Source organism: Gallus gallus, chromosome 1 (assembly GCF_016699485.2).
Source record: "Gallus gallus isolate bGalGal1 chromosome 1, bGalGal1.mat.broiler.GRCg7b, whole genome shotgun sequence".
In the NCBI taxonomy this organism is placed as follows: Eukaryota; Metazoa; Chordata; class Aves; order Galliformes; family Phasianidae; genus Gallus; species Gallus gallus.
The window spans coordinates 30243113-30258196 of NC_052532.1; the positions used below are offsets into that span (position 1 = coordinate 30243113).

At 44.5% G+C, this 15084-nt stretch overlaps 1 protein-coding gene and 1 long non-coding RNA gene across 3 annotated transcripts in view; one reads left to right on the forward strand and one right to left on the reverse strand.

Annotated features, from left to right (window-relative positions):
• Positions 1–671: 671 nt before the first annotated feature.
• Positions 672–10674, reverse strand: LOC121106856. Of its 2 annotated transcripts, none has more exons than XR_005840059.2 (2): positions 10554–10674; positions 672–9417 (listed from the first exon to the last, which is right to left on the reverse strand). It is a non-coding gene; the product is annotated as an uncharacterized LOC121106856 (long non-coding RNA). The 2 variants fall into 2 exon arrangements; XR_005840052.2 differs by having other exon boundaries at positions 10460–10674.
• Positions 10675–10854: 180 nt separating this feature from the next.
• TMEM117 (transmembrane protein 117) overlaps positions 10855–15084 on the forward strand; it is a 195970-nt gene continuing 191740 nt past the window's right edge. The window contains exons 1-2 of the mRNA XM_416041.8: positions 10855–11003; positions 13224–13528. Of these exons, the coding sequence (XP_416041.3) occupies positions 13252–13528 (277 nt within the window). The 5' untranslated portion in view covers positions 10855–11003; positions 13224–13251. The remainder of the gene's footprint in view (positions 11004–13223; positions 13529–15084) is intronic.

The following is a 15084-nucleotide window of genomic DNA, read 5'->3' on the forward strand; positions in this document are numbered from 1 at the left end:
GTGACAACCAAAGATGTGGTATTGTCCCAGCTACTTTAAATCATTCCAAAACAAGTCTGCCAGTGGTCCTATGTTCTTGGTTCCTTCCTGTCCATTGCTATATTTGAAAAGAACAGATTTACCTGAAAATTCACCAAGGAAAGGGAGATTTCAGTCAGAGCAGTTCCTGGATTCAGTTGGTCATGTGCCCCCAGGAGCACAACTGTTGGCACAATGTGGCAGTGAGGCTGCAGAGCCAAGGCTGTGGGACTGTGCTTTCAGTGGCAACCCATACTTGGACTGGAAATGCTGGAATGGAATGAGACTGTGGTGTCTGTTACTATGTCAGGATCACCTTGACTGTCTGTGGTGGCATCACAGCAACTCCCACCAAGCTGTCAGAGGGCTCAGAAGTAGAGAAGAGGGATCTTGCCATCTGCTTCATATGAAACAAACCATATTCACATTGGCATTTCATAGGAGCTTTTTGAGAAGGCAAATTGGAAGTCTGAAGTACTTTTTAAAAATCTCAATATTACAGAGTTTTACGTTTGACCAAAAAAATATAAAATAACCCCCCCATGCTCTTCAAAAATAAACACATTTTCAAGAGAATAATTATTAGAGAATGATTCCATCATCAAGATGAACTTTCTTCTATATTGAATAAGAATGAATACAAACTTCAGAGCTATGTGAAAAAATCATTTATTCAACTCTGCTTGTTTCCAGTAGTCTCCATTCCCATATACACATGGGTAGCTAACAGAGAAATAATGCCCCTTCTACAGCCAGATTTATGTATTTCAGTAAGTTTTTATAGCACTGTGAATGCATCTCTTCATTTCTTTATGCTCTTATATTTGATTCTATTTCTGATAAATGAGGAAATAAACCATCTAACTCTTGTGTCATAACATTCATAATGGAAAGGGCTTTTCTTCCTGGCTGCTCAATCAGTTGACGCAGTAGGTCTTGTCTATAGGTGACCTGGAATGTGGCAGATACACAACTGCTTCAGCCGAATTACAATATAGTCGATAAGAAAGATGAGGTACTGGGAGGTTCCTGCCCACTGTCATGGATGCTATCCTAAAAGTTGTAGGCAACTGATTCTTTTAATGTTTTTATATGCTTTGACACCAAAAAAAAACAAATGCTTAGTGAAATAAACTAAACAAAGCACAGTTGGTGGGAATTCCCATGTTGCTTACATCGTTTTGCTCTCTGAAGTATACAGTTAAATTATTAAAGAGTTGATTCTGAATATTGTTTGCTGGTATCTTTGTCCTTTTCTATCTAGCCCATATTCTACACTCTCTGTACATTCAGAGCATAATGGGCAGTATGAACACCGAAGTGTCTCATGGTCTCTGGAATTTTGAGGTTATGAAATTCTTCATGTGGTTCATTTTTTAGTATGTTTACCCTAATAGCAGTGACTAACTAGAATGTTAATATCACTGCAAGATCATTGTACAGAATTATTTGTGGCCCAGTCACGCTCCTGGCCACACTGTGTTCTGCCTTCGTGGTGTGTTATCTGAACGCATTCCAGAAGTGCATTAAATGGTATCACTGATGATCTTGATGGTTCTTGTTTTTTTCCTTCCCTGTACAATAGGAAAGAAATATTTTAATTATTTAAAACCTATGTTTGCTTTATCGATTACTGATGACAAGGTAAAAGAAATTTGTCTTGTGCATAGAGTGCACAAGAGATTTTTAACAATTAGATGATGCTCGAAGTGGTTTGTAGGTCAAACAAAACAAGAAAAGCTTCAAAGGCCTGGACAGCTCCATCAGGCCTTAGGAACAGTTTTATAAATCACAGTCTCCATCTTAATCTATCAGGGAATGGTTCGTGCTTGGGTGCTTTCTTCCCATACCATTATAAGGTCTTAAATCAGACTGGATTCTGGGGGGAAACTGTGCAGAAAACAGGCAGAGCGTGATCTGCTCCAGGAGAGTGAATGGCTGGAGTCATACTAATTTTCTGTACCAAGATATGATGATAGTAAAGCAATAAGTGAAGCATCTTTGTCTTTGTTTTACAGGAGAGAAGTCTTCTTGACACAAGAAAGAAGCTCTACTTCTCACTTAAGTAATGTAGATACATAACATCTTTTATGGAAATAAACATCCTTTTTTTTTTTTAATGGAAAAGAGCAAAATAAACCAAAACAACAACAACAACAAAAAATCACCCATAACTACAAGGCAAACATCAGTCTATGTTCATGTAAAACCTTCCTCTGTGTCTCAAACCAGAAAAATTATTCCAATATCCATTTATTACTGAATAGGCTGGGTACATTTGATGTCTTTCAGCAGCCTCTCCTTTCATGTTTTCATAGGTCTACTCTAACTTCCACCCCACTGTATCTGGTAACTATTTCTTGATGAGAAAGAAAATGTACCTGGAACTGTTTCAGTCCCTTTTGGATGCTCATCCTGACAGCCCACTACCTGGTGCCTGTAGAAGGACCCCCTTTGGAAAGCGAGTGAGTGCTGGCAGAGAGCCACTCAACACAATGGTGTCTAGATTTAGAATAGGCTTTATCTGCCAAGACTGGTAATTACCTCCTGCAAGGGGGTGGCTTGTCTGGTCAGTAGTCATTTCTCAGCATAGAGCAGTATTCAAAATTTGCATGAACTGATGAGCAGCTATGTAGTTTGGAGTAATCTGGAAAGTAGGTATTGTCTGTGAGATTTTCTCACTCAAATATTCCTGCCTTTAGGAACATTCAAAAATGGTAACTGTGATTAGGTAAAAAAGCATGGCGCAAAAATGAGAAAATACTTTTATTTTTTCAACTGTTATGTGGAGGACATCATGATTCTACTGAAATCAATAAGAAACCTATCAACGAATTCAGTACAGACAAGACTTTACTAGTAGAGAAATAGTAGAGATCTCTTTGTAGCATATGATCTATGACGATACCCTGGTGCAGTGGTAGTGTGGATCCCATCATTTTCCCAGTGAACTCAAAAGAGAGATACTGGGCATCATTCTGTCTGTATTTATTTCTGTTTCCTTCTACTACTTGTGTGAGATGAGTGCACTGAGACACTGAAATACTGACACACCAGCACTATGCTGATTATGTGCAAGTACTTATCTTGTTTTCCATTGCTATAGAGATGCTGTTTCCTCTCATGATGAGGTACAGTTAGTACAGACTGATATCAAATGAAGCAAAAACAACTCTGGCCAAGGCATTGTTTGCACTCTGTGTTGAAGACACAATGTTCTTAAGTCACTTCCTCTCTTAAGAGAGTCCAGCAGTATCTGTACCCTGCTTAGCCTGTTCACCTTGTAGCTGGGGGGTATAAATATTTGAAAATTTCAGTCTTTTGCTGTATATTTTCTCTGCCACTTTATCTATTGTTCCTGACGTGTCATGTTTCTGCCTGATTCTTCACGGCTTATATAGCTGTGGACATATAAGATCTAATCTCACATTGCCTTTTGCTAGCTCTTAGTATGCTTCTCTTTGCTGTTTTATAGTTTATGCAGTTTTCTTTAGGAATTAAAAAAAGGTTCAAATAGCTGTTAGATAAATCTACTTTTTGATGTTGGCATCGTGATAACAGCTATGACTCTGAGGTATTTCAAAACTGAGGTGAAAGAACAGGAGGACCTGGGACAAAAGATGCTTCCAACCCATGGGGCCCCACTGTGGGAGAGGAACTCATTCAGACAGGTCTTTCTCCCAGCTCACTCACAAGTGACACCCTGTTTCTATCTCTAAATTATTATGAAAAAAATTAGTGTGAAAATGTCCATTAAGAGGAGGTTTTATCCCAAAAGGACTCCATGAAGCCAATTAGGGATCTTATTGCCACTTGTTTGTAGAAAGCATTCTGAGAAATGTGAGAAAAAATTTGCACCATAGATCCTTATTCTGTGCTAAGTAGATAGAAATGCAGAGGAAGGACAGGAGAAAGACCTGCAATGAAACCTGGAGAGTAGCATAGTTCACTTCTAGCACTGAAACCTGCTCTGTTAGTACTGAAGCAGAAAAAACCCTTCTGTAGACATTCAAACCAGGTGTAGGCTGCGTTGCAGCATAAATGGAAGGTCTCCAGTAGTTCACTTTAGCTCCAAAGGATTCTAGAGTGCACTCATTGCTGGTCTTATAGATGAAAGGATATTCACTAAACAAACAAAAGACATTTTGACTGTGCTGTCCATTCTTTCTTGTTCTCTTGGGCACTCACTCAAGTGTCTGTTCATTTTCAATGGGTTTCCAACTGTTAAATAAATTATTACATTTCTCATTGTAAGTTTTTTTTTTTTTTTGGCATAACTATGTTTTTTTCACAGTGCATTAGTGTGAGCTCAAAATAGCAACCATTTGTCACAGGATACTCTTTGGCTATTGAAAAAGAATCTATTTGCATAAGAGATACGGCATATCCCTATATACGATGAGAATAACTTTTAAAGAAGGGTCACAAAGCTTGGCCTTCTCATTGCTTATTCAGAGCTGAAGATCTGTCACCAAAGAAACCCCTCTCTAGGCATAGCAGGGTATATGTGATTCACTTATTAACTATCTTCAGACTATGATTAGCTATCTCATGTTTAATGTTGGTGTATTTGATTATTTTCTGTGAAATTATTATGACTCACTAAGTGATGCCATTTCGACAATCACAGAAGTCATTAGCAAACAGAACTCAGTATTCCTAGGGTTTGATTCACTGCCTGGAGAAGTCAAAAGGAGGGCTACAAAGATGGTGAAGGGTTTAGAGGGCAAGGCATACGAGGAGTGCTGAGGTCCCTGGGTTTGCTAAGCCCAGAGCAGAGGAGCTGAGGGGAGCCCTCATGGCGGCTGCAGCTCCTCACAGGGTGTGGAGGGGCAGTGCTGTGCTCTGCTCTGCGTGACAGCGACAGGGCCCGAGGGAACGGCATGGAGCTGTGTCAGGGGAGGGGCAGGGTGGGAATTAGGAAAAGATTATTTGCTGAGGGGGTAGTTGGGCCCTGGAACAGGCTCCCAGGTCAGTGGTCGTGGCCTCAAGCTGCCAGAAGTCAAGAAGTTTTTGGACAGTGGCCTCATGCATAAGGTTTGAATTTTGGGTGTTTCTGTGTGGAGCTGGGTGTTGGATTCAATGATCCTTGTAGAGTTCCTTCCAACTCACGATACTCTATGATCCTATGGTCCTGAAACACCTGTATCTATCTGCTTGGTTGGGATATAGCTGCCTCTGTGTCATATTGCTGCAGTGTCAGGTTTGCTAGAAGCTCTGTCAGAACTCCCAGCCACAATAGCCAGTGCTTCATTGGTGTTCTCTGCTCCAGCTGTGTTTTTGTTCCCTCACCTCAGATCAGTGCTGAGGCTTCTTGTATTGTATTAGATAACTTCCTCTCTGTTACAAGTTCCTGTTTTTCTGAGCTTTTCCTCCTTGAATCCTACCTTTCTGACACCTTCTTCTACCATTACAATAGGCTTGTACATTGTGGTTAAGCAGTATTCATGGAAGTCTGAACTCAGATTGAGCTTTTTCCTTATTTTGGTTTTCTCTAACTCTGTATATGTAACTATTAACATAGCTGAACACTGATGATTATTTTCTTTGCTTAATACAGAAGTCACACCTTGCTGAAAGTATCTGTATGGCCAGTGGATGCAAACGGTATTTAATTAGTGATGTAAGTTCACCTCACTAGCTACTTCTTCAGTGATTTTATCTAGGCTAGGTATGTGTTGCTTATCTATTTTAAATCAGTATGATTATTTAAAGTAGAATTCTGCTTACTAAGAGTAAATTTGGTCTGGATGAACAGAAGTACTTTAGCTAATGGTAAGTTTTGTTCGTTATCTGACTATCACCTTCAAAACTTCCAGTACAGCTTCTGCTTTACCCTTGTTAAGTCTTCTATCACGTGACGGCAGGACTGGAGTTCTGCTTCACCACATGTAAAAGGTCACACACTTCTACATCTTGTTGTCCAAGTTCCATCAGTATTGCAAAATTATATCTATGTATCACATACTACTCACATTTTGTTTTTATGACTTAATCTATCAACAATGATGAAATCATTCCTTAACTTCATCTTTGTAAAGTAAAAGGGTCTTGGCAAGGATCAAAAACTACATATTAGTGTCTCACATTCCAAAAGTGCCCTACCTTTTTTAGCCAGAGCATCATTTATATTTGTTAAAATCCATATCTATTTTTTTCCCCTTTTCTTGTCTCATAAAAACAGCATGTATAATTTGTTCCTATTCTCAGTTACATTTGTTTTGAAATATTTTAGATGGTACCCAACAAATGGAAGAGCCGAGAGTTTTACCATCAAAAGGTGTCTCTCTGCCATTAGTTTTAGTTTCCCTCATCTTTGGTGTTTTGTAATCTCTCTCTTGTTTCACTGATTAAAAGATTGAATAGACTCATAAATATGTAGCATGAATGAAAGCCTATTGGTACACCTGTGCATTGCGTATAGTGTTGATTTTGTGTCAATCTAGCTCTTTCATTGGAATGTCAATGGGGATCCGATAGCATAAGATTTCAAGTGTATTTCTACATAGGTACTTAAAATAAAATGTGGCATCTCTGAAGTGACATCAGAACAGTTTTTCAAAGTGTATTTTCTGCCAGCTCATTTTATTGGCGGCTGTTAGTGCAAAAATAGAGGCACTGGTTAGGCCAAAATCTGGGAAGTATTCTGACTCACGCGGTGCAGGCAGGGACTGCACGGCTGCACAGCCTGCCCCACTGCCTGGTATTTGGCAATTCCGGTTCTTCTCCCTGTCATTCCTTACTGTAATTGAGTCCTGAACCTGCCTTTCCCACAATTTTGCCCATGCTTGCTGTCAGCTCGATGAGCCTGTAATTAAGTAGGTCATCCTATTTACCCTTCAAATATTGTTACAGTATTAACTTTCTTCTATTTCTCTGAAATTTCCTTAGCGTTTCAGAAATTGTTAGGAACTGATTTGAATTATTAACATTGCTGCCTAACTCCACTTTCATTTATTTTTCTAAAAACTCCTTGACCTTCCGTTTAAAAAATAACTGTTTAGTATATTCTGCTGATCTTTATTGTCCTTTTACATTATTGATTGAAAGGAAAGTATTTCAATGTAATATAATATGAAAGCACAGCTTCTGTTTACTAAATATACAATAGAAATATTGATTGAATAATTCTGCTTCCGTACATTCTTTTAGGCAATTCTATTTTTTTACATCCAGTAGCAACATACTAATAGTATTTGCAATGTCATTGTCTCTAAGTTAACATTCTTACTTTCAGTGAAGTACATATTTTTGTCTTTTTGTCTAGGTTCTTACATTTAACTCTTTAGTTATATACCAACTTTTGTCAGCTTCTGGTTTTTTTCCTCCATTTTCTTTTTCATGGTTTAATGTGCTACTTTCTCTTCTTTTAGACACTAAGAAGGTGCTAGGGAAGCAGATAGCACACAGTAGCACTGCTGAGACTGGTTGCCATAACCATAGCAGGGGAACTTCAAAGGGGGAAATCTCTTACTCCAAGGATGTTATCCTGCAGGTGCACTGAGGCTGGCTGGGATGGAGTTAATGTCCTTCATAGCAGCCTCTGTGGGGCTATGGATAGGGCAGTGCTGATAACACACCACTGTTTTGGCTGCAGCTCAGCAGTGCTCTCTGCCCCACTCCTACCTCAGCAAGCAGGCTGAGTAGGCAAGGAGCTGGGAGGGGATGCAGCCAGGACAGCTGACCCAGACAGACCAAAGGTATGTCCCATACCTTCTAACGTCATGCTCAGCAATAAAGCCTGGGGCGTGAGGACAGGGGCTGGCTTCTGAGCTTGCTGTCACTGAGAGGCTGCCTGGGCATCAGGCTGTCAGTGGGACTTGGGACGTGGTGAGTGATTGCCTTCCATCGTTTTTTTTTTTTCCTTCACTTACTAAACTGCCTTTGTCTTTACCCATGAGTTTTCTTGGCTTTGCTCTTCCTATTATCTGTATGTATATGAAGTGTTTTTTCCAAGCAGCAAGCCAGGGAGGAGGCATGTGTTCAGCCACGGAGGTAAGGAGTGGGAAGACTGAGCTAGGGCTGCTTAACCTTGAGAAGGGGAGGCTTGAGGAGGGCACAGGACGCTTTACTGAAGTGTATGAAAGTCTGATAGGAGGGGTAAAGAAGATGAAGCTGGACTTTTCTCGGTGCTATTCAATAGGCACAAACAGAAACACAGAACATTTCATTCAACATACGAAAAGCATTTTTCCCCATGCGGGTGGCTGAACATTGGAACAGGTTGCCCCGTAAGGCTGTGGAGTCTCCAACCTTGATGAAACCCCAAGCCCATGTGGACACAGCCCTGGGCAATGTGCTCTCACTGCCCATGCTCTGAACAGGGGGCTGGACCAGTGGAGCTCCAGATGTGCCTTCCAGCCTCAGCTCTGCTGTCATGCTGTGAAATTTCACAGGTGTTAAGCAGTCCTCAGTTTTGTGGATCAGGTGGCTAAGCACAGTGTCTGTATAGATATCTGGGATACCAGAGAGCTTCCTCAGATGAAACTGTAACGGGAGGTTCAGGTTGGATATTAGGAAACATTTCTTCTCAGAAAGAGTGGTGAGGCATTGGCATGGGCTGCCCAGGGAAGTGGTAGTGTCCCTGGAGGTGTTCAAGAAACATTTAGATGTGGTACTAACGGATATGGCTTAGTGGGCACGGTGGGAATGGGTCAGCAGTTTAAGGCAAAGCAGAGAAACCTGTCTGTTAGTACAGCATCATTATTTTGGAGCGCGGTCCTAGGCCAGACGGGGCTGTCAGAGGCAGCAGCCCTTGAAATGAGAGAGTACTTCCAGGCTGATGTGCAGAAGGCCAATCCTCATCCGGGAGAGCAAAAATGACTCCACAGAAGTTGAGACTGCACTAAGATGTATGAATGGCTAGTTCAATACTCACAGCTCTCTGCTGGAAACAGCGTAAAAAGATAGGCTTTACACGAGCACTACTTTGTACTAGGAGATCTGGTAAGTTTCATTCACAAACGCTAAAACTAGCATTTCAGGAAGACTAATTGTGCTGATTCCATCTGCTCCTTAGGCTCACCTGGCTGCTGTCACTGCTGGCCTCCCAGTGGGCATTCTTCAGTTGCTGACTAGGTTGCTAGTCCCTGGCTGCTAGGGATGGGTCCCCATTAGCCTTCTTAAACTATGTGCTAATTGTTGCTCTTCAGGAATGTATTTTATTGACCACAGCTTGATTGCTTGATTAAGAAAACTGAAGTGGTCCAGCTCTTCATTGCATATATCAGTGAAATATATACAAAAAAATGTCAAATAGTGTCCCTAGGGAAAGCACTTGCAAGAAATGTGGGGGTATATGGCATACTTACATTGCTGGCTACTTTAATAGAAAAGTACCTGATTTTCACATGATTCAGTTCCGTCCAGGCTTCAAAAAGTTGCTCACAGATTTACTGCCTGAAAAACATGCAGAGAAGCGCTCTGTAGTGTTTCCATGCAAGCTGAGTAGCATTTTCTTCTTGTGTGTAGGTGCATGGAGCGTGATCTGTTTGCCTCCTTCTCTTTGGGTTCTCATCAGAATCCAGGAACAGGGGGAGGCTGAGCCCTGTGAGCGTGGCTGTGCACACGGAGCTGTTGCATGAGCCGGCAGTGCCGCACGCTGTGCTTCAGCACTTTCTAGTCACACATGATGATTTCTTTTTTTACTCTGAATATTTTACATGCCTGTTGACTGCAAAGACAGCCTGGGGGCAGGGGGCTGGCGTTGAATATATCGAAAGTTGCATCGTTCTGCCTTAAAAATGAGGACCTCATCGGTTATGGCATTGAGGAAGATAACGTGATGGTGCCAGACAGCTTCAGAGCAGTCACGTTTATTGCAAACAAATCAGCAGGGACTCACAAGCGTTCGGCTGGTGCTCCTGTGGTTGTGCTGCACTTCCACAGCACAATTCACCTGAGGGCTCTTCCATGTGTCTCAGAAGACCTCGGCCACGTCCCCCCTCCACCGTACCTTGGCTTGAGCAATCCCATGTATACGATAGAATCCACGTTTTAAGTTCGATGCTGTATTTCAGCTCCCTGCATCAGCAGAGTGACCTGACTTCTCACAGTCCTAACGGAACGCTGAGGCAGCATCTAGCAGCTTCAAGCATCGAGCCGGCTGAACCCTTGCCATAACGCAGTGCTGTGAGCATCCTGCACATGTTTTGCTGGGATGTCAGCAATACCAGCAAACCGGCGCTAGGGACCAAATCCCGCGTCGAAAGGCTTTGCTCTACAATAAGGCTGAAGCGCAGCGTCAACACGGCTGTCAGGCTGCGCGGAGGCATCGGCCCGACACAGCGACAGCTCGGATGATGCCTTCACCGCGGGGACCTGCCGCGGCCTCGTGACAGCCCCGCGATGTGACTTAAGTGCGTATCGCCCTCCCTCCCACCGCAGGAGGCTTTTCCTCAGTCTCCCAAAGTGCTGCCGCCAGCCCCGCGCTCTGGCTCACCTCGGGAGATCGGAGATGTGACCCTAATTTCCCACCTACGGCTGATTCGCTTCCCACTGAAGACGGCGCTGAGCGTCGCCCCGCCGTCACTCACCCTCCGCCTGCTCCAGCCCCGCCGCTTCCCAGCGCGCCCGGCCCAGGCCCTTCGTAGGGCACGGCCGCCGGGACCCTGCCGCAGCGCCGCTGCCCGCCGCCGCCGAGCCTGCGGCACAGCCGGGGCCGCCGCCGCCGCCGCCTCCCCGGGAGAGGACAGGGCGGAGAGGAGGGGCCGCGCCGCCGCTCCCGCCGCAGCCGCTCCCTCCCCGCGGCGGCCGGGGGCGGGACGCCGCGGCAGCGCCAGCGCCGCTGTCAGCGCCCGGGGGCTGGGGGGGGCCCAGGCGGCCGCGGGCTGCTGAGGGGGCCGCCGGCCGCTGACAGCCGTTCTGAGCCGCCGCCGGCCGCTCCGCGCCGAGCCGAGCCGAGCCGAGCCGCTGAGAGACGCTCCGAGCCGAGCCGCTGAGAGTGAGCCGCAGCAGCCGCGCTCACGGCGCGGACCCCCGCGGCGGTGAGTGAGGCGGGAGGTTGGCCCCGGCGCCTGGGGGCACGGAGGGGACGCGGCGGGGCTGCCCGGCCTGCGGGGGGCACGGCGGCGTCTAACAGGTTGCGGCGGGCGAGGGGTGCGTGGCAAGCGGGGTCGGGCTCGGGCTCGGCACAGCGGGAGCGCTGCTGCTATTTCAGAGGGTGGTTCCTGGAGCCGCGGCTTCAGCCGGCTGTAACCCGGCATCCTGGGGCTGCCGAAATGTCAGCGCATCCAGTTGTTTACCTCCAGCTCCTCTCGGGCTTTAAGAAGATTCGTGCCCGCGAGGAAATAGGGAAACTTTGCTTCTCTGAACAGGGAGATGGGAGAATGTAAAATAGTTTGGGGGCATCCCTGTGGTTCTAAAGGTGGTTTAACCTCCCCAGAGTGCTCCTGAGGCTGCTGGGCCGGTGACCCCTGCTTGGAATCGCCCCATTCATAAAGTTGTCACAGGGCTGGCACTTGCTTCTGTCGACTGTGAAGTGTCTCTTATGTTTTCTGCTTTGTCGTCTGCAATGTATGTGTTACCTGACGTTATTAGTTCCGAATGTTTACTAAACGCTCTGTCTGAATATGCTGAGAGCTTGCATTGTTTTGCTTTTAATTCCGTGTAATTTTACTTAAATACTTCTGATTCTAGAGTTAGGTCATCTCCAAGGGACTACCTAAGGATAGACATTGTAATTTGAGCTGTTTGCAAGTTTCCAAAGTGAGACTCACCCACAGCCCAGGAAGGGATGGGTAACGGATTGCTGTATTTAGGCCTTTTGCTGGCACTGGGGTTTGATTATTTTTCCCACAGGGTAGCTGACATTTGCAGAACTCTGCACTGTTCACTTGAGCACACCGTATCCTTCAGGGAGTCTGCTGTAATAAACAAGCAATATTATTAGATATTCCATTTTTTTCCCCTTCCTACACTTGGAATCCCTTTGAATAACTGCGGTGTTCCGCAGCACAAAGGCCTTATATCTTTGTGAAAACAAAGTGCTTCAGCGGGATGAAACAACCAATCTGTTGTGGGTGAAAGAGAAATCAAATGGCAAACAGCTGAAATGTTAACCGTACCCCGCTGCATTTTTCTGCAGCTGATTTACATAAGTCAACGAGTTTAAAAAACCAGCTTTCATATTCGTAGAACATGGTGCTCAAGGCACTCTTCTTTCCTGGTTTTGAAAATATGCTTCATTATTGGTGTGCTCCCTGAAGCTGATGAAGAGATTTCTACAGGCTTCCCTGGGCTGTAGGAATTACCTCTAGGAACTTTTCCATTGTGTCATTCCTTCCTATAAGTAAAGGTTCCTGATGGAGTGAGGGACATGCCTGTGAGTGTCCAGGGGGTGAGGCAGTAGGAGCCTTCACTGCCCTCACTGACTTGTTCCCTTCTATATAGAAAAAGGTTCAGTCCAGGTGTAGCATCGGAGTTTGGGAAGTATGCATTGTGTATTGTGGAACACGGCTGGAAGGGTACGTTGAGTTTCCTGCAGCCTGCCTTGTTCTCACGTGCCGTGTTTGCATGCCCTACTGCTGAGCTGAGTCCTTAAAGAGATAATACAGAAACGTTTGAGATGAAAAATACTGTGCTATAATATATATGTGGTTTTTTTGTTGTTGTTGTCTTTACACTGGCAAGATTTCTTCACCTAAATCTAACGGTATCTTCTTCATAGAACCATAGAATTACTCAGGTTGGAAAAGACCTCAAAGATCATTGAGTCCAACCACAACCCAACCATCCTACCCTAACTCTAACAACCCTCTGCTCAATCATGTCCCTGAGCACCATGTCCACATGGCTGTTAAACACATCCAGGGATGGTGACCCAACCACCTCCCTGGGCAGCCCATTCCAGCGCGTAACAACCCTTTCTGTAAAGAAATTCTTCCTGATATCCAACCTAAGCCTCCCCTGGCACAGCTTGAGGCCATTTCCCCTCGTCCTGTCTCCTGTCATCAGTGAGAAGAGACCAATCCCGCTCTGCTGCAGTCACCTTTCAGGTACTGGAAGAGAGCAATGAGGTCTCCCCTCAGCCTTCTCTTCCCCAGACCAAAGAGCCCCACACCAAACTTTCATCACTTGTCAATGTGAAGTATTGCAAATGAGGGATTGCAGGGTTACTGCGATGTGGGTTTTGCAATATGCAGGTATCTCCCGTTTCCAGAGTTCTTGGTATGTGTAACATTGTGCATTTGTATCTTTACACACAGACAAAGAGCAGCTCTGAAGCACCTGAGGATGGATAAAGACTTCCGCTACTACTTCCAGCACCCGTGGTCTCGCTTAGTTGTGGCTTACCTCGTGATCTTCTTCAACTTCTTAATATTTGCCGAGGACCCGGTGTCTCACAGCCAGACAGAAGCCAATGTGATTGTTGTTGGGAACTGCTTCTCCTTTGTAACCAACAAATACCCCGAGAGCGGCGGCTGGAGATGCCTGAAGGTGCTGCTGTGGCTGCTGGCCATTCTCACAGGGCTGATCGCTGGGAAATTCCTCTTCCACCAGCGCCTCTTTGGTGAGTTCTGTGATGTGCACACGGACCTCCTACTGATGGCTCAGTCACTTTGCCTTTAGACTGTCCACTTACTGCAGTTTTGTAAGCTTTGCTATTAATCGCTTCAGATGTTCAGAGCTGTGTAGAGCTCGGTACATCAAAGCTTACATCGCTGTGGAAATTAATGCCACGTCTGCTTATGTGAATGTAATTCACAGTAATTTCAGTCAAAAAAGGGCTGAAACCAGAGAAAGCTGACGTGTTTGAAATAATTGAGAGATGGGTGATTTAAAATATTAAGAAAGCACTTGGTCTTCAAAGCAAATTTTAAATCTTATATAATTTTCTCAGCAATCTGCAGAAAAGGTGTTGTTCCTTTAGACAGTGACACTGAGTGTCTTGTCAGAAGTCCCATAAGTGGAACGTGGGGATGTGGTTAGTATTAGCAGTCCTGAGATAAGGAAATCCTGCATGAAAACAGGAGCTCTACAGAAGCAGGAGCTGTCCTGCCACTTCTCGGTACAAGAACAAGTTAATGAAATGGAAAGGTAGGCGGTGGAAAAAAACATGACAGCAAGTACCTTTATGCAGGAGATGTGACTAAACTGGGAAACATACTGCCCATGGCATGGCTGAAGGGAAGGGAATAACCCCCAGACAAAATTCTGAGACTGAGGACTTTGGTGTAGACATGTATATAGAGAAAAATACCACTATCTTAACTGAGTCATGTAGTAAATGTAGAAAACATTGCATCTGAGGGCTTGAGGCTGTTCCAGTTTTAGAGATAAGTGGAAATCACAGGAGAGGTTACTTCAGACTGCCGGCTGCAAGTGTTTGATTCTGGCTATGTCAGAGAGATGCTGCTGGAGTGGGTGGGCCAGTCCTGTGTTCTTGTTCTGTTGGGGCTGCAGGATGGATTGTTGCTGAACACCTCACAGCACATGAGTAATTGGCCATTTCCTCAGCCTGCCTCATTCTATTAAGATAAAAAGAGGACCGGTATTGTTTCAATAAATCAAACGTAAAGCTATTGTGTCAAGGAACAAATAAGAAAAACAACTCTAGGAGACTTCTCTTAAAACATGAATCCTGAAAAATGGTTGAACATCTTGATAGCTATTTGGTGGACATTTTAACATAGTGTGGTGGTAAGTGTAAAACATCCCCATGGAGAGGATGTTTTACCGTAGTTCCTGGGTGCTGCATCGAGCACTGCTGTAATAATGTTTTCAGTTCTGCCTTGCAAAATTGAGGAGTCATTTTGTTCGTTTGGAGAAAATTAGGGAAAGTAATGAAAGTGATGACAAAATTACAAGTGGAGCCCTATAATGAGAGGATTTAGAGGATAAAGGAAAGGTTAGAGAGTGACTTGCTCAATTCTGACTGAAGGACAGAACCTTCAGTCCAGCAAATATATTGCAAGGTCCAGTGCTTGGAAGTGGCAAATAGCCAAAGGAGCACTTTTTTTTCCTATAACTGGAAGGCTACATGATCAGTGGAATAAGAGACAGGCTGGAGTATCATCAAGACAAGTGAAATTTGCTTTTGGAGAGTATGTTCTATTCTGCCTAGGT